The sequence below is a fragment of the Dicentrarchus labrax genome, unplaced genomic scaffold (genome assembly GCF_905237075.1).
Source record: "Dicentrarchus labrax unplaced genomic scaffold, dlabrax2021, whole genome shotgun sequence".
Lineage (NCBI taxonomy): Eukaryota > Metazoa > Chordata > Actinopteri > Moronidae > Dicentrarchus > Dicentrarchus labrax.
Genome location: NW_026136723.1, coordinates 6029737 through 6048894, shown reverse-complemented (window position 1 = coordinate 6048894; position 19158 = coordinate 6029737). Strand labels below are relative to the sequence as shown.

General features: G+C 40.5%; 1 protein-coding gene across 2 annotated transcripts in view; it reads left to right on the top strand.

Moving 5' to 3' along the window:
• LOC127358027 (retinoic acid receptor beta-like) overlaps positions 1–19158 on the top strand; it is a 201657-nt gene that overhangs the window by 68002 nt on the left and 114497 nt on the right. For both annotated transcript variants that reach the window (XM_051390863.1, XM_051390864.1), the window contains exon 2: positions 1463–1843. In XM_051390863.1, the coding sequence (XP_051246823.1) occupies positions 1654–1843 (190 nt within the window). In that variant the 5' untranslated portion in view covers positions 1463–1653. The remainder of the gene's footprint in view (positions 1–1462; positions 1844–19158) is intronic.

The following is a 19158-nucleotide window of genomic DNA, read 5'->3' as shown; positions in this document are numbered from 1 at the left end:
TGCTATGAGCATGGCACACAGATACAGATCATATTTTAATACCATGTCCCAGTCCTTTTCTCTACTCTCACCTCTCCTCTGGCTCTACTTTCCTCAGCGGCATGCAGCACACCAGCATGACGCTATCTAGTGGTTGTTAATTACAAAGTGTGGTTACAGATCACTTTTATGACCCTCTGACTGCAGATTAAAGCATTATGAGCACCATTATATCGTAGCAGTTTATAACTCTGTTAAACAGAATTCAGCAGAGAGGACTGATCGCAGCTCCACCCTGCTCATCTTCATCGGCACCCCAAGTCAGACAGCAGCTACCCTGACGTGATGGAAACTGCAGCTGATTTATGAGGACAATTCAGGGAATATCTTGGGGAAACCCTTGAATCCTAGGAATTATCTGTTCCAGCAACATAACCAAGATCTTAGTGTTACTTTACAGAGCTGAAGTTTTGTTTGCAGGAAGGTCAAGTGCTTGTTGAACTGATGTGTTTACAACCAACCAGGCAATCCAAAGGTGCTTGAAGGAAATCATTCAAATGAAAAGACACCATTTTCATCTTGCTGTCTTAACAAATAAAATCATCTCCATAAGGAAGGACATGTTGTGACCTTCATAAATAAATACATTTTTAACAAGGCTGTTCTTAAGATATAGAGCTACGATCCTCAATGCCACTAAATATTTGGTGTCGCTGAAAAGTGAACTGAGGTTTCCAACATCTAATAATGTCTACCACCATTCTGCCAAGCCCAACCTGGTCTTACTCCTAAGTTGTCAAATACTGTTCATTGTCTAATAATTCTGCTCAGTCAGTGGCACTTCGCTTCAAAATATGACACTATAGATATCCATCTAGTGTTTTCTTCTGATTTCTTGTGTCAAGTATGTAACATACTTAAGTTACATCAGGTTGTTGTATCTAGTCCCCACCATGTAGTTTTTGTGTCTGAACCTAACTAAGGTGTGACTGTTTCACAACGATAATTAAGCAAGCTTTATTCTGAAAGTTTAACTGCATGTTGCATATTTACTATCTTGACCGCAGAACCTGCATGTCCAGTAGTGGTACCTACAGTGATAGTGGCACCTGAAAAAAGGTCATGAAGTCACTGAAGGCATTTCACTTCATCCGTAATGTACAAGATTTTATGGCAATCTGTCGCATGTTTTTTAAAATATTTGAGTCAGGACCAAAGTGGTTGACCAACGAACCAAACAACACATAAACAGGTTAAAAGACAGTGATCCAATGGCCAGATTTCAGACGAGCCAATGAGAGGACAGGAAAAGAGCAATAGACAAATACAAATTGACAGTGCTACACCTTCTTATACCAAGATAATTCCCATGGGTTTCTCCTGATAGCATCTAGGATAGTTTTCATGAGTATGTACAGAATCAGTTATCTGTTGGTTGAGTTACAGAGATTTAGCTCATAGTTAATGTGTGTCTGTGTTACAGAGTTATTGAAAAAAACCTCTGAGTCGACCTGGGAGACACTAAACTACGCCACCATGCATCTCTGGAGTGCTGAGGTGGTACCACACCTGCTCCAGACTCATTAACTGCAGCCAGGGTTCACCCGATGGCCTCCCAGCTTCGCCAAGCCTCAGCTCGCTCAGTGCTCAGTGCACCCACGGCCCATCCCTGTGATGAAGACCGCCAGCCGCACCCAGCCCCGCAGCAGTCCTCCGCTGGTCCAGATGAGGCGCTACACACCCGGAGTGTATCCTTTCCTGTTCCCGTCGATCATCAGCTCACTGCCTCAGCTGCCGCCACCATCACCACAGAGGCTACAGATCCAGCAGCCATCCAGCAGCGGCAGTACACCCTCGCCTGTTGGTGAGTACTGCTCCTGCACCCCCACTGATACTGACTGTACATGCTGTCCTAAAGACACAATCTGTAAAATACTGTACCTTAACTGGCTGTGTAGACTTAGAACATTACCAACAAACAACAGGATTGGTCATTTGTTCACTTTATACATGTTAAATAATTAAATATGTTTCTGTTCAGTATCAACATTTTTTTGTAGTTGGTGAAGAAGGTTTACATGTGTTATGTTACTTAACCACCAGAGACTGTAATTTGTCTCCTGTCAGCAGTTAGTGTTGGTTTCTTCCAAACAAGGTTTATGTTGCTTCAAGGACAGTGATTGAACAGCCAGATTTCAAACAAACCAATTAGAGGTTGATCTGGAATGGACATGTTCAAGGAATTTCCTGAATGTACCTGCAGAAGACAGTGAGGGAGAACAGGAAAAGAGCAACAGACAAATACAAATTGACAGTGGTTCGCCTTGTCATACCAATCTAATTCCAATGGGTTTCCCCTGATAGTGACTAGGACAGTGATGAGTGTGCACAGTTTAATTCGTCATCTGTTGGAAATGATCTCCATGGAGACAATGGTTTCCCTAACCTTTTCCAAGACCGCTATCATTCGCCAACCTTTTTCAAGTAGACTTGGTGGCCTGAACTTGAAAAACAGCAGCTGGTTCATCTAAATTAGTAAACTGAATTAGTCTGCTAAACTGGGAAATTATAGATGGATTTGTTCTTTAAAATGTCCTCAGGTGTTGAATAACTTTTTTATACAACAACCAGCAGCTGCTTTGAAAACGTCAGCGTGAGTTTAAATATATGTCTAATGATCAGGTTGATTTGGATATTGTGCTGACTTTGTGGCCTTTTGTGTGGCCTCTGCTGTGTTACGCTCTCTCTTGCTTTAAATTGCATCTGCTGCTGATGTGTTCTGACCAAGTGTGATCCTCTTGATGTCACCCATTGGTTTGTGGAGTACCATTTTGGTCGTCACCATGACAGTTTGTCGGAGCCAGTGGAGGTGACGTACTGCGAGTTGAGCTGCTCTCATTGGCTGCACAGTTTTGAGTTCACTAAAATATGTTTCTGAAAGGATTTTAGGAGAGAAATAGGAAACGCAGGAACAGAATCTGGATCCATATTTGATCAGCACTACCTAGTTTGACAGTTTGATCTGATTTTGGTACGTTGAGCTGGCAGACTCACTGAGAATGACCTGTCAATTATAAGGTAGACAAGCCCTAAAGCATACCCTGCTTTATGGTCTATTTTACTCTAAATGGGAACATCATTTACTAAATGAACATCATGCTGTATGGAAGAAGACTGTAACTAGAGACTGAGACCATAAACCCATTAGGAAACTGTTTACTGAGCTCATAAATCAAGTCAGAAGTCGACTCATTCTCCATAAGAGTGCATGCAGTCAATGGAGCTCCCCCTGCTGGCCTTTACATAAAATGCAGGTTTTAAGACCCTTGTGCATTGGCTTCACTTTTCAGACCTGGAAGGGCATTCCATTGTACTGTCAGTCATTCACTGTAAGCTGTTGTGGTCTGGGTAGTAGGGATGTAAATCCCCACCACTGAGGCCGATTCGATACACATCTCGATACGCTGCCAGCGATACGATACATTAACGATACAGTGGAGCACCCTGCCGATACGATGCGATACCATTCACCTCTGTTCATGATGCGATGTGATTCATTAATGATTTGACAACGATTTGACTTATTCAGTTTGATACGATTCATGATGCGATTCAAACCGATTCAACACAATACAAAGAATTTACAAGCCCACATCTGGTTTCTAATGTATTTGATACTTGATTGTTTTCTATAAAGCAAACCAATAAATCCAACTTAAAAAGAAGATGCAATTCAATATGGTACAGACAGAGGATTGTTTTATTCCTAATGAACACTAAATCATAAACAAAAAATATATTTTTCATTACATGTGTTTTTAATCTCATTCTCTACTTATACAACACTAAATGTATTGTATTCGGGCAATTTCTTTTTGGCCTCTTAATAAAAAAAACAAAACAAACAATCCTTTTCTCAGGTCCTTTTACTAATAGTGTTCTCTGTCTGTAATTTCACAATGTTTTACAAAACACTTCCCAACATCAACAATGTGCATTGTGCAAATAACTTCATCATAGTGCAATGCCCATACTACTGCCTGCCAGACTGATGTGCTTGAGCTGACACTCTTCTAGTTGGCTAACTGAGCAGTGAGAGCAGAAATCATTGAGATTTATTCAACAATATAACAGAACAATTGCAACTGCTTACAAATGTAAGTGTAAAAAATTAAACTATTGACTGACAGCCACAGCAACTGTAAACATCACTCACACTGAGGTATATCAACTAGAGGTCTTTGGACTTGTTTGTTGTCCAAGGTGCGCTTAATATCTCCTCTTCACCTGTTGTGTTGCTTCCCTCCATTTTTTCTGTTTACTAACTAACTGTGTCTGCAACGCCGTGTAAAAAGATAGTGATGGTGCGTTCAAGGCGCCTCGAAACCACGGGTGCAGAGGAGATAAACTATGTAATAATCGATGTAACCATGGGTTTTACCAATGCAGACACGCAAAGAAAGATACATTGTGCATTTAGCCAGCAGTTGTATCCGATGCACACTGAAGCTACCAGTGCACTCGCATCGCAAACGTCTGTCTCGGACCACCGATTCAAATCGGTGAATCTCTCCATCCCTACTGGGTAGACCAACGTGCTGTTTTAGGACAACTCAGTAAAATGTGCAGTGTTTTTGTGTGGTCAGCGTGTCATGTTTGCCTTTGCCCACCCTGGTTTATGATCGGCGCCTACTGTATCTAATATTATGAGTTTACACTCGCATTGGTAGACACTGGCAGACACTTGTCGTGGTGGAAAAAGCTATAAATATTTTCATTTAAAACTTGTTTTAATTGATGTCTATAGCCCTATTCGCACAGGACTAGTATTACCTGGGGACCTCATGTGATTTAGTAATTACCCCACCACGTCTGTGTTTCGTGTGGCGCATTCGCACGGGATAAGCGAAGTCTGTGTTTTAACTCGAATTTACTGACATTATCCCCCGGATATGATGTCAAGGCTCTGCGTAACCTATGCGTAACAGTCTGTTACTGATCTGACGTAAGCTTTGCTGGTACCGTCGGGCCCGTGGAGCACCGTGCACTCCTCTATGCTGTCGAACGGCTCGAACATCTTTCTCACATCAGTGTCCATCTGCTGTTTTCCCAGCATGCCCACAAACATCAAAATAATGTCAAAACTTTCATTTATAATTGCCAACGCAGCCTCCATAATTCTCTACTGGGAAAAAGGCAGAAAAAAGACACGAAAAAAAAAAAAAAACTTGCCCAAATCACAGAGATGCCGATTCGCACGGGACTAATATTATCACATGACCTCTGTGTTTGGCGAAATATGGTAGGTCAGTTGCGGTGGAATTTTTACTTTTTTACAAATTACGGACATGGCAGATTCGCACGAGATTAAGATCACAGACGACCTCCGCAATTATTACAAATTACTACAGGTTCCCAGGTAATACTAGTCCCGTGCGAATAGGGCTTATGTCTTGGTAAAATATAATTATGTGGTAAAATAGCATATAATAGCATAAAAAAATAGTCTGTTTAGTCTTTCTAAATAGCACTAGTCTGTAGGGCTCTGTATTGGCAAACATCTGGCGATATATGATAAGTATCACGATACAAGGGTTACAATTCAATATATCGTAATATATTAGGATACTGTAAGCAAGGTGATATACTGTTTTTTTAAATCAAATTTTCATAGTATAGTACACACCACCATATGCATAACATCTATGTAAAAAAAAGTTTACTTTTTTATGCAACCAGAACAGTGGGACCTGCATTAGTATTTATCACAGTACCTGTAACATCCAACATCTTAGCCCTCTGTTTAGGTTTACAACACTGATTAATACAGGGTTTTTGAGAATCAATACAGCATGACAAAACAAAATATTGCAAAAAGGTATTTTTGGATATTCTTACACACCTACTAGTCTGTATTTTAAAAGGTGTTCAGACAGACAGAACGTGATGATATCAATCTCAGTCAACAGTGAGTAATCCAGATAGCAGCATGGTTCCTGGATTATTTCCTCACTGTATGTGGCCCCTGGCGTCTCCCACTGCTGACAATCTTTGACACACTCCAGTTTGTGTTGCCTAAGCCTGAGTTCTGCTCATTTCAACTTTCAACTCCACATATTTACTCCCTCTCGTTCCTTTCCTCCCTCTCACCTTCTTCCACCACCTAAAAATCTGCTCTGACATGAAAACCAGCAGGCAGGTTCACCCAGGGGGGATTTCTTCTCCCAGTGAGGGGCTCAGGTGTGCAGCTTTGAGTGCTGCCGAACTCTGAAGTGTGAATAGACATCAGCACAGAGAGTCAAGCAATTTCAATATTTGTTGTTTTTGCGAACAAAGTTTTATTCCTGTTGATAAATTGTCTCTTCTTCATTTAACAAAATTAGCCACAAGCCAAATGTGAAATGTTTCCAAAACACACTGGAAAACTATCTTTTCTCATCCATCTTTGCAGAAGTCCAAATATTGTTTACCCAGCAAATAACAAGGAGTATCTGACTTTGTGCCTCAGTTTGTGCTCTTCTTTTACAGTATTCATACAGTTTATAGTGTAAAATAGTGTTTTAGGACTTCATTTGAGGCTTTAATTAAAGACAGGCCTTCAGGTCTCTAGTTTACATATTCTAGTAAGAAGCCCCTGTTTTTTGATCTGCTCTTATTTTAATTAGCTGTGAATGCATACTCAACACTTAACCGTTAAAGCACTTAAATTAAACAAAATGTACATTATTATTATAAAGTCACTCATACTTTCCCCCTGTATAACAGACCTTTTTTTTTAACAGAAACCCGGATCTTACTTACCTATTTATTTATAGTTGGTTCTGTTTGGCTGTTTGGTCGTTTCCGGTGAAGCTATGATAAATGAAACTCATCGTTTCCTTACATTAAAGACCCCTTTTGTGAGCTTGTCAAAAATAAACAGTACAAAAATACAATAGAATTACAGTCAAAATTGTTAATTTAGATCACCACTGTGATGACAATTTAAGACAACTACCCTTATTATATTTAGCACCATGAAAGGACAAAGGACAATGCCGGTGAGCTAATTTGAATTGTAAATGTACATTATACTGAAGTTGCCATATGGGCCATAGGTAATTTCCCCCACAAGCCCCCATTTATCCAAAGGTTTTTACCTGTTGTTTATTAGAGACCATGCTTCATTTCTTTTTGACTGGCTATTTTTTGACACTTGGCACCATTATTTCAATACCAACAAAAAATGTATTTGCTATGTCTGGAAGATACATGCGGTGCTACTTTCAAAATAAAGCTTGCTGAGAAACATTTCACATCTTATGAGTTTAAACGGTCACAGTTTGGCTAAGTTTAGGTTAAAATAAGTTGCCTAAATGACATACATAATGTAGGTTATGTTACATACATAAGTAACTAACGTAACGTAAGTTAAAAAGAAGTCAATGTTAACTTTTGGTTTCACACGGACATGAACAGCGGCCTCCTGGGTGAAAGTCTTTTGTTTGACCCATCCATCCGCCCCAATCACCTCCATATGTAGGGCTGGGTAACGAGCTTCAATACTTTTATGGCACTGACCAAACTGCATCCATACGACAGAGTATTGAAAAATGTCACCAGGGTCCACGCAGCACACAATCCTTTGATAATTGCTTTGATAATAACTCCAGTTCAGTCAGGACCACTTTTGTCAAAATAACTTTTACTTCAAAGCAGAATGTTACATTTGGTGGTATGGCTCTGTTCTGGGACCTCCCTGCCCTTCTATGTGCATACATGAAAAAGTTTAAGGCAAGGAGAGCGGCAGCAGAGACCCCCCAGGGTACAGAACAGAGCAAGCATCAATGGCAATCAGAAAATGACATTGATTAATTAGATACAACAAAAAAAGGAGGAGCTGGGGTGGAGGCGGGTTGCAAAACAGCTTGTAGAGGAAGCAGCAGAGATAGGCAGGCTAAAGCAGCTTAAATAAGGCGCCATTAAGGATATTTGCCAATCGGATGCTTGAGGGAATCAGGTGAGCTGTCAGCAGACTGTTTATGGTTTCCAATAGGAAGCTTATGAGGAATCAGCTGAGCCATCAGCTGATGTGTGTTTATGATTAGCTGTGATCATATGATATAGCTGGAATTGAGAGCCGAGCCTGACTTTGTGGCCTGCCTGAACTAACGCTATGTTTAATTTGTCCGGGTTGAGTAAAGTGCACAGGGTAAAAACTGTTTCTCCAGCTGTTCCCAGGTCTTTCAACCAGCTTTCTCCGTTGAAGTGAGTAATTGTACAATAATGTATAATGTTAAAATGTATTTTATAAAATTGATATAGAAAAAAGTATTGTTCAGGAACCGGTATCAAAGTCATGGTAACAGTATCAGTACTATTATCAAAAATGTTAAACAATACACAGCCCTGTCCATATGTGGACTTTCTCATTCTTTACACCATGTCACCTGACCTCAACGGCACATCAAAACATTACTCCAGAAATGAAAGTACAGCATCCTAGTTTAAAGCATAGAGCTGTTGACTCTAGAACTATATCATAAAACCATATTAGTATTGTTTTGTTGAAAAATTCCATTGAACAAAGTCAGTTCCTGCAGCTGAAAGTGAGATGAAGAGGATATGATCTTGCCTTTCTGACTGGGGCAGAGTGTAGACATGAAATATGCCATCCATATAAAAAACATACAAAACAATAACAAAAAGTAGATAATAAAGAGTACACATGCTGCCTTCGCCTTGATCATCCTTTGGCGTGTGAAATAGACTAAAGCAGAGACTGTATTATTCACAACATTAGAGACAAAAGAATAACCGCATGGCTGTCTGATACAGATGAACTTTGAACATCAAGAAAAAAAACAGATGAAACAAACAGTGAGGTAATGAGCGCCGCTGCTGAGTGTGATTTGTGGATTCATACGGATGATCTGGGCCGCTGCAGCGTCCCCAGGGACATACTCAAACACTCGCTGTTGTTGGGTCAGTGGTCCGGTTCGCCCTTCCCGCCGCCTTCTACCTCCACTGGGGGATTCACAAAGGAAACTGAACTCTGCTGAAAACATCGCACACCTCCTGGGAATGCCAGTGGCCCAGTCAGTATCACTGAGGGGTGTGTGTGTGAGATAAATAGAAGACATAAAGACAAAGGAAATATTGTAATCAAGTGCACATATTAATACATTTATTCAGAATTTTACATTCACACTGTAACTGTTTTGATAATACACAACAAGACTTCAACACATCTGATTATTTGAAGGCTGTTTTTGTTTGTTTTTTTGGTCTGAAATTGCATGTCTGAACAATATTGTTTTCAAACTGGAAAAATAATCAGCATTAATCTGACACTCTGATTCTGTGGTTCTTCAAAGGGAAATTACTCCTAAGTGTCCCATTATGGACCATAGCAGTGGTCTTTTCAATCACATGCACTTGCATGATTACAGCTGCCAAGTATTCCTTGAAAGTGCCTGCCCGTTTCCAAACAGTTTCCAACGAGGACTTCCCAGATGGTTCTGTGAAACAAACCATAGCGCGGTCAGGTTAAGTACAGATTCTAAAACAGTACAACAAAACATCACACAAGCATGTCAGTGGGCTGGTTAATAGATCTTGTCATTCACACACTTCCAGCCTCTCCCCATCTGTTGTATCCCCTCCCCATACCATCCTCCCATCTGGCCTTGTACTTCTAACCTGTCAGTGTCCTACCTGCTCACGACCCCAACAGACAATCAAAGCCTCCATCTGACGGGAGAATTGTGACACTCTACTCTTCTCATACAGATGCTTAAGGAAACATTCCTGCCCAAACGTCCAGGAAATGTTTCTTTCTCTGTCCTCCCTGAAATCCGCATGGCAGCATCAGGCCCCTGAGCAGAGAGAGTGTCCTGTCAGCTGTGATAAGCAGGCACATATTTGAAGGTAGTGCATGGCTTTGAGGTAAATTTGGAGTCCTAAACTAAGCAGAATTTTTAAAGAGTCAGTTCGTCAAAATTACAAAGAAATTCACTTAACTTCAGTGTTATCTATCCATGCAGATAGTTTTGGTTTTACTCTGTTTTAAAATGAGTCACAGTTACTCCACAGACCTCATTGTTTTCATTCAAACTTAAATTGTGGATTTTTAAAATGCAACTTTTCAATGCTGTGAGCACTACAAAATAAATTACAATACCTTCCATTGTATTAGAGTGGAAGCAGAAATCTCCAAAGAATTGGCCAGCTGCATTTAGAGGGAAGTGAAAAATTTGGGTGAAACCACGTTTTCATTTAATTACTTCTTGGACAAATAATTTATTTGAAGACTGATTGGAGATGACCACTGAGGCGCCCTGGAAGCTCACCTGATAGGGCCAAGTCCTTGCTTCAGCAGCCATGTGTTCAACTCTGACTTGTGGCCCTTTGCTACGTCTCATCCTTCCTCTCTCAACCCCCTTTCCTGTCTATCTCTCAAGCTGTCCTGTCTAATAAAAGGAAAAAGCCACAACAATATATAAAAACAAAGATGATGTGAAATAAAGATGACCGCTTACTGAAGCTGGTATTGCAATAATAGGTCCTGGCTTTATTTAATAAAAGTTTGTCCCTATAAGGTGAGGGGTGGTAGAATTAACTGTACTATGATTGTTCACATTGTAAAGCATAGTCAGCATAACAGTCATTTCCACAGCATAAATTCTTCTTTACATCAACTCATACTTATAAATATGCAGCTGTGAGCTGCAAAAGAAATACTTTTCTTATACACAAATTAATTTCAATCTCTATTTTGCCATTTTTTTCTTTCATTTTCATCAGTCAATGAAGCTCAACTCTTCCTGCAGATGTTTCACATTAAAAGCCTACCAGAGAGGAATTGGGTCCTTGGAGCAGCTGGAAGTCTTTAATGTGAAATGTGCAGGAAGTGTTGAGTTTCATAGTCAGGAGCTAAACCAGAAAATTGACAAACCAACTGGAAATAATTTTTGACTGAAAACCATATTTCTGTTTGAGAAGAGACAGTCAGAGTTATTCTTTAGGTAGGCTTTTAATGTGAAACATCTGCAGGAAGTATTGAGTTTAATTATTGTAACTAATGAAAAAACATCAAAGAGGCAACTAGATTATAATTAATTATAATTAATATAATTAAACTGACATTATGCCAAATGTATCATGTAAGCTGTTGTCATAGACAGTATAGGAAATAGTTAGCAGAGCTTCTGGGTCTAAAAATTGAAGCCAGTAAGTGCTCGAAACCTGTATTCTTTCTACTGGCCAGCCAAAAAGAAGTCAGATTGTAAGCTCACGAGAAAATGAGCCATCTTCTCACTTGATTTATGAGCTCAGTAAACAGTTTCCTAATGAGTTTATGGTCTCAATCTCTAGTTTCAGTCTTCTTCCATACAGCATGATGTTCATTTAGTAAATTATGGTCCCATTTAGAGTAAAGTATAGGCTCACTGTATCCCCCACAAAAAGATTAAACAGGATGTGTGGAAAATACTGTGGTGGATTCCAAACTGAAAAATGACAGGGACGTTAGGTGTCCTATCTGTAATGCAATAAAACAGTTTCTTAACTAAATGTAGGGTAAAGCGATTCTAGTATGTTTTTGTGGCATTTTAAACAGTATATTTTTAAGAGATTATCACAATAAAATGTGGGTCACTTCTGACTCCGAAAAAACCCAGGAAATTAAGACTCTTTTACACAGGGCATTTTTAGCTGATCATTTCACATGTCACTAAATGAAACATTACTTAACATTTGAAACTCAACACCCACTGCAGATATACCACTCTATTTGCTATAACACTTGAGGAAATGGAAGTCCACTGTTCCCCCATTACCTCTTGGACAAATAATAGATTTTTTTCTCACAGTGGTGGTTGTTTTTCTTAAGATGATCACTTACTATAGGTCACCTTTTTGTCTGCAATCACATCTTACTGTACATAATATGTTAAAAAGTACTGCATGTCACCTTTAAAGCCGCCAATGCTCTTAAAGTGTGATGCATGAGCCATGGGGGTGGTGACAGACAGAATTCATAATGCAATTACAGAAGGAGGAAGCTTACTCTAAGTTTCCTTGTAATAAAACCCATGTGTGCAGCAGTCAGGCCTGAGAGATGCTACGTGATATGAATGCATGGACATTAACATTGATTGTACACATTGTTTGTTTTAATGCTGTCTTTGTGCCACTCTAACAACAGACTGACACAACATGTCTGCACAGCAATCTTAAAAGAGACTCAGCTGTCAGTTTGCTCTCAAACTTTACAAATGCACACTTGCACACCTCCACGTTCATCTTCCCCCCTCCCCAGATTTATCCCCTCCTCTTTCCCCACCCCTTCCTTTGTCTACCTCGTTCATTTCAAGTCACTGTCTGCCTTACTGTCTGTCAGTGTTTCCCTGTTGTTATTTTAGAATCCATTGCAGGGTATTTAGGTCACATGCGGTTTCTAGCCCTGGCAAAGTATGAATAATGCAGACTTCTCTCATTACACCATGTGCTAACCCTCTGGATTGAAAATCAATGTGCACTCAAGTGGCTGGCAAATGAATGGAGCTAACTCGCCAGCCGCTCCGCCAATTGAAGCGAGGAGAGCGAGGGCTACATCTCACAGTGTACCCTAAAGGTTTAACAGCATTTCTATTTTAACAGGTTCCAAGCCTTTACCAGATACAATATGTGTTTCATCTGCTGTCTGCGAGAGGTGGCGCGTCTTCATTCACCGAGGGCTGAATGTGATGAGAACAAGGATTGGAACAAAAAAGAAAATAAGTAAGGGAAAGATTATTGGTCATCGACAATGCATAGAGGAATGTCTGAAAACGAGACCATTGTCGGGCCCTGTATGACTGATGGAAGAAGGGGCTGGAGTTTTTTTACCCCCACTGTTTCCAACCTTTCAGTGCACTCCCTCCTACAGTTCAACCATAGTTCACATTGCCAGGAGTCTCTTCACCACCCGCCCCCACCTTCCCCATGTAGCACTCAGAGAATGCTATGCATACACGCTGCCGCACATTCCACACATAGACTAAAACAGTGTTTATGACATGATCTACAGTTTGCCTCGGGTTTGGAAAGGTGCCCAAGCCGCTGCAAGCAACACCGGTTGCCCACTGCGATCACATCGGCCATGGGGTTTTTTATGATGAGCGTTTTTTTTTATGGGAGAGACCCCCAGACATCTGGCACACATCTGGAGCTGTTTAATGAGAGGCTCCGTCTGCCCGACTCTTTACTTCGAGCCCACCATCAATCCGTTTCACTCTCGAGTTGTCAAGAGACTTCAGCCCTCATCTCCTGTCTGGCACAAGCCAAATGATGTCGATACATGAATGATAGCAGTCTGTAAGAACCTGCGAGGGGAACATTTTAAAAACGGAGCAAAACTAATTGGGGAAGGCTTTAATTTGGAAATGCATTTTATAGTATTTACTCCCCAAAGCAATAAGCAACCTGTGATCCACGCTGTGTTGATTACAGAGCTCACTGTAGTTTATTGATATGATTTCTTCGCCTTGCACCCGTGGGCAGGCCGAGGGCCTTTCTGCACCGTGTTTGTGTCTCCGAGCCATAAGAATCTGCTTGATAACAGGAAAGAGATTGGTGCTGGGAATGAATCCAAGCTCATTTTAGATATCTCTTTTGGAAAATAAATTGACTTCTTAGTCAACAAACAACCTGGTACAATTCTTAAAGCGATGCTGGTTGTTTTGTCAGAGGTAAATATCCAAATGTGTATCTTAACGTATGGCCTCCCCTGCCTGTGGTCACAGTGCATTCTCCATGGTAGCCGCCTATAAATCAAGAAAATGGCTCCTTTTGTATGTTCATTAATAGGCACAACATGCGTCCATACAAAACCCCAACTATTCTTTGAATGGACTTTGATTGAAAGCCGGCCTTTTTAACAGCGGCATTCTTATTCTTGCCCTGTAGCAGCTTGTCTAGCTGTCCGGGCTCTTATTTATTACCCCTTGAAGATGAGACAATGAAAAAGCAGTTCTCAGAGCTGTGTTTGCATTGAGAGGCCCGCAGCACAAAGCAGCCGGAGAGCATCTCATTGTTCGACAGGGTCGGCAGAGATGCGGCTCGCTTCAAAGATCGCTTCTTTCTTGGTGGAGGTGGGTGGTAAGGGAGTGAAGGAGGGGCTCCGAAACCAAGCATGAGGGGTAGATTTCATCATAGGAAGGGATGTGGGGGCAGGGAGAGTGGGGTGGAGCTGGAGATCCAGGAGTCAAACACAGGCCAACGTGAACTTAACAGTGCTAAATTTGGTTCCCATCTATAGGAAGCTTTACTGCACTCAGGTTTGTGCCCTGCAGAGGATGCAAACACTTTGAAATATGGTGGAGGCTTGAGATTTAGATAAATGATCACAGGAAGTGTATCCTGCTGCTGCAACTGAGGTTTTTATAAGAGTCTTAAGTGGCAATGCAAAGAGAGTCGAGAGAGAACGAGGAGCAAAGTCCAGTTTTCACAGTATTTTGTGTATCCCTTCATTTGATCTGGACTCGGAAATGGAAAAAAGGGGGTGGGAAATGAGTGGTATTCTTAAGCTGCCCACAAAGAAGCTATTTAATGTGTGTCCATGAGTTGTGTGTATGAACCTGCAATTATGAGGCAGAGAGCCCAAGTCTGCACTCAGAGATAAGTTGGACGGATGTTCGCTCCCATTCACAGAGAGCCAATGCGCTTTACTCTGCTAAATGAGCTACGGATACTCCACAACATGCAGCTTGAGTCTGAAATACACACGGAGATGAAAAAACATGGCGGTATCAATGGGAAGGCACAGACAAACACATGAGTGCATATCAGCACACACCCATATACTTATTTTTAATTTACAGGTAGTGCTATCTAACATTCCTGCAAGTGACTACAAGTGAATAGTGAAACGAATGAAGGAAAATTATTATGTATTACAACTCCAATCTTATTTTCATAGTTATGGCCATCATTGTCATTAGTCATAATAACATTGTACTCAGCAAGTTTATTCCTGACATCTAGGAACATGGCAACATCGCTTCAGAACAAACACAGTTGTAAACACCACACTTTACAAACCAACTTCCTGGTTCAATTTAACCCACCATACTTAACCAAAGTTATATTCTCAGTGTTTCCCTGTGATTATTACCAATATTTTTGGTGTGCTCAGTTTCAGTTTTGCCTACAAATAAAGCTGTTTAGATAATCTGTCTAAACTGTTTTAGCTTGTTTTCAACCTGTCTGATCCTCTGACCAGTTCTGTTTTTAGCCCTGTCTGACTCTAGTGATATTAGCACATTCCCAGATCTCCTCTATTACTTTGATGACCACAGTGGTATTATGTGTTAAAAAAAGATCCAAGTTCTGATCAACTGAGCATCTTTGCCAGAAAGGAAGCTAATATTAGACAATTTTGCAAACCCAGGATCATGTTTAATGACTTATTCCATAACATCTTACAGTAAGCAGGGCCAACATTTTTTAAATCCTTTTATTCTGAAAGACAAACAGCAACAACAATATGATTAAGATAAGTAAGCAATATATATTTAACACAACTTTGGTGATCCACTGCGTAGTATTTAGTGACATCTGCTGATTGCAACCCCTCGCTTCACTCCCTCATTACGAGCATGCAGTAGAATTGCCACGAAATTCCCACAAAACGCAAAAGGCCCTATTTAGAGCCAGTATTTGTTCGTTCTGAGCTACTGTAGAAAAACACAAATATTCTTATTTTCAGGTGATTATACACTAATGAAAACATAGTTATGAATATTATAGATAGATAGATAGATAGATAGATAGATAGATAGATAGATAGATAGATAGATAGATAGATAGATAGATGGATAGACTTTATTAATCCCCAGAGGGAAATTGGGTCGTCATAGCAGCCAGGTACATTAAAATAGAATAAAATACAATAGAATAAAATACAACAATAGAATAAAATACTTAGATAGAAAAGATTTAAAAAAAAGATAAATAGGTATGTAAATTATATCCCATTTCTGCCAATAGATCCCCCTAAACCTGAAACTCTGGAGCCGCATGCAGCTCTTTAGCACCCATTCAGTTTTCATTTATCATTGTTGTAAGCCTAAAGTGATTCTTACATTCTTCAGTTGTAAAAACTAAAAAGTTCCGTCTTACGTCCTGAACTGGTGCATTTTCTACTATGTTTGCCAAACATAGAGGAATAGTGGTGGCTACCATTCAGAAAATAGAGAATTTAATAGTGCATAGACAGATTTGTTTGCTTTCACCACCAGCGCTGCTGGCTTGTTTTTTGGCAAGAAATTAGCATTATAAGGCTCAAATATGTTTTGCTGCTCTAGAAAAATTACTTTTTTTCAGTTTTTGGCCAAAAATGGTTCTTGTCATTCCATTGTGTATTCTCTTGCTGACATACCTGCCGCCACATTGGTCACATAAAGGTTATGCCTTCACTTGCTGCCATGCTGCTGCAACCAGCTTCTGTTCATATGCATATGAGTCCTGAGTGAGTGCTGCAGATTCTTACCATGTAAATATAATTTGTAGGTATACTGGGCTGGAATTATCATTTAATGCTAATGTAAAAAAAAACAAAAAACAAAAACAAGCAAATATAAAGATCATATATCCAGGTCACATTTGGAAGTGTCAAGAGTGCCAGTTCCCACAGACGCTCTGAGCCCTGCTGTCTCTGCTGTGATCCGTCACGCTGTGGCATACACACCGAGTGGTTGTGTTTGCAGTGTGCCTGCCTTGGTTAAGCCCTTTGTATAGCCAGCTATATTTAGCCTGTGGTCACAACTTAGCTCCTAGCTCATCAATTACATTAGGCTGAGCATACTCAGTAAGCATGCAGCTACTGGACGAATGCTTGTTGGTATAGCGGTAGGCTGAAGAGACAGCATTATCGGACTGGAGGGCCATCACATAGAAGCTGCTTTCTTCAGTCTCTCCATTTGCCACTCAGCTTCATGTTTCTGGCCTCCACCATCACGCACAACATATGAACAGATCCCTCTAATCGAGTGAGTTTGTCTTGGGGGAAGGCCAGCAGACTGTGGAGCCTTTCTTTTTTTGGTTTAGAGCACGAACAAAAGGTTGTTTATGTGTGGAGGCTGTTCTCTCATAGAGGGAGCTGGGTTAGCTGTGTCTGTTTGTGTCGATGCAGGCAGGCAGGCTTTGAAAGGCGCTAAGCCACATACTCCTGGGTTCTGCAGAGCAGCGGCAGCAGCACTGTAGAGCTCCAGCAACTGATTAACAAGCACTGGATGTATGGAGCTGAGGCAGAAAACAGACAGAGAACAAACAGCTCAGTGACAGATTGATGCTTTCAATCATCCCAACAACACTGTACCCAAATGGTACCAAATCAATAAAAGAAGACAAAAGATTTCAGGGAATAATGACAGACAAGGAAACTGAAATTTAGAACCCAATTTTTCATGGACAATCTAACAGAGAAAAAAAAACTTTTTTGGCCATATATTCTTACACTAATTTCTATCTAGGAGATAGTACGTCTCTTTATTCCCCCCCTCTTACTCTTCCTCCAAAGGACTCTGGATGCCTTAGGCAAAATACTTGACCCAAAGCCCTGAGCTGCTCATGAATGAGAGACCTCTAACTGAGAATCTATACGGAGGTCCGTTCACTCCACGGTTTCAACACAAGCTAGAACCACTAGCCTTTACTAGTTCTTAGAGTTTCAGGGAAGGTTTTGACAATGCTTGATTCTATGAGTATGACATCAACTAAAAATGTTTTCAATTAGAGAACATATATGACTAGAGGGTTATAATCATGGTCTTTGTTGTAGACAGCTCTGCACTTACAAATTAAAATTTGCCAAGGGACAAATTTTCCAATATGACCAAGGGACAAAAGTTCAGATACAGATCTAAGACAGTGGTTGCCAACCTTTTTGGGCTTATGAGCCTTTAAAATAAGGCTGTGTCTACGTGTGACCCTACAGGTTAGGGCTTCAGTGTGAATTGAGGGGGGTGAGCAGATTTCTCCATCACAAATTTCGTTAGAAGGATTTTTAAAAATGCAAAGAGATGAACAAATACAGTCCTTTACAAGAAAAAAGAAAAACTCAGAGAAATCAACAATTTTGACAAAGGTTTTTGTTTTTTAACTGTTACAACTTTGTTCCACAGTTGAAAACTGGACAAATAGTTGCTGGCATAGGCTGTGAGATGTAGCTATAAATCCTGGAAAAAGCTAGTAAGTGGGCCTTGAGTAAAGATTATTTTGTAAAACTATTATTACCAAGGTCAACAATTAACTTTGATGCTCATAATATTTTTTGTGTAACAGAAATATAACTTTTTTCATTGTTAATCATTTTGTGACCATTGACATATATCATCATCATTTGTAGCCAGAGTCTGTGCAGTAGTGATCGGGGTAATCGAGGTCCCGCCCATATACCTGGCCGACTAAATCTCGAGGAGGGCTCAGCTGTCAATCATGATTACTATTTTAACAAATTAAAATCAAGCTGATCAGAAAAAAATGACACTTGAACATCAGCATGATATTAACTTCCTAAAAACATAAAGATCTCTTTTTTTCCTCCCATCTTTGGGAAATGTTTATTGGGCATGTACTTTTTTTAGGTTTGCCCCATGTCCCATCTGTTAACATGGAGAGGGTGGGGTTTATGACCTATTCTGCAGCCAGCCACCAGGGGGAGATCGAGTTTGTTTGTGTTTTGGCTTAAATTTTTGGGGAGCTGTCATGTCGTTCCTCTTTATATACAGTCAATGCTTGTGACCAATGAGATTTATCTTGGGACCCCTTGGTGTTGGGAACTACAGGTCTGCTATACAGTTCGGGCAGCAGGCATTTGACATGAAAATGTTTGAGAACCCAAAATGTTATGTTGATTAAAGAATTAGGATGACAAAAGAGAAAAAAGAGTGACGAAGAAAACAGAGAGTTGTGGGAAATCAGGACTTTTGGAAGACAGGGAGTTAGAGAGGAGAAGACTGAGCGCAACAGAGGGAAAGGTTCAGAGTAGAGGTGGGGGTGAATTAGCCATCCTTTGGGCAGGGCTCTAGTCCGGGTCAGTGTTGGCCCTCAGGAAGGCCCTTCTGCATTCCTGTCCTCTGGGTGACCCTGCAAGACTTATTGGAGTAATCAGCCCCTGTCAGCACCTTGGTTATGCTGCATGGACCCAATCCAATA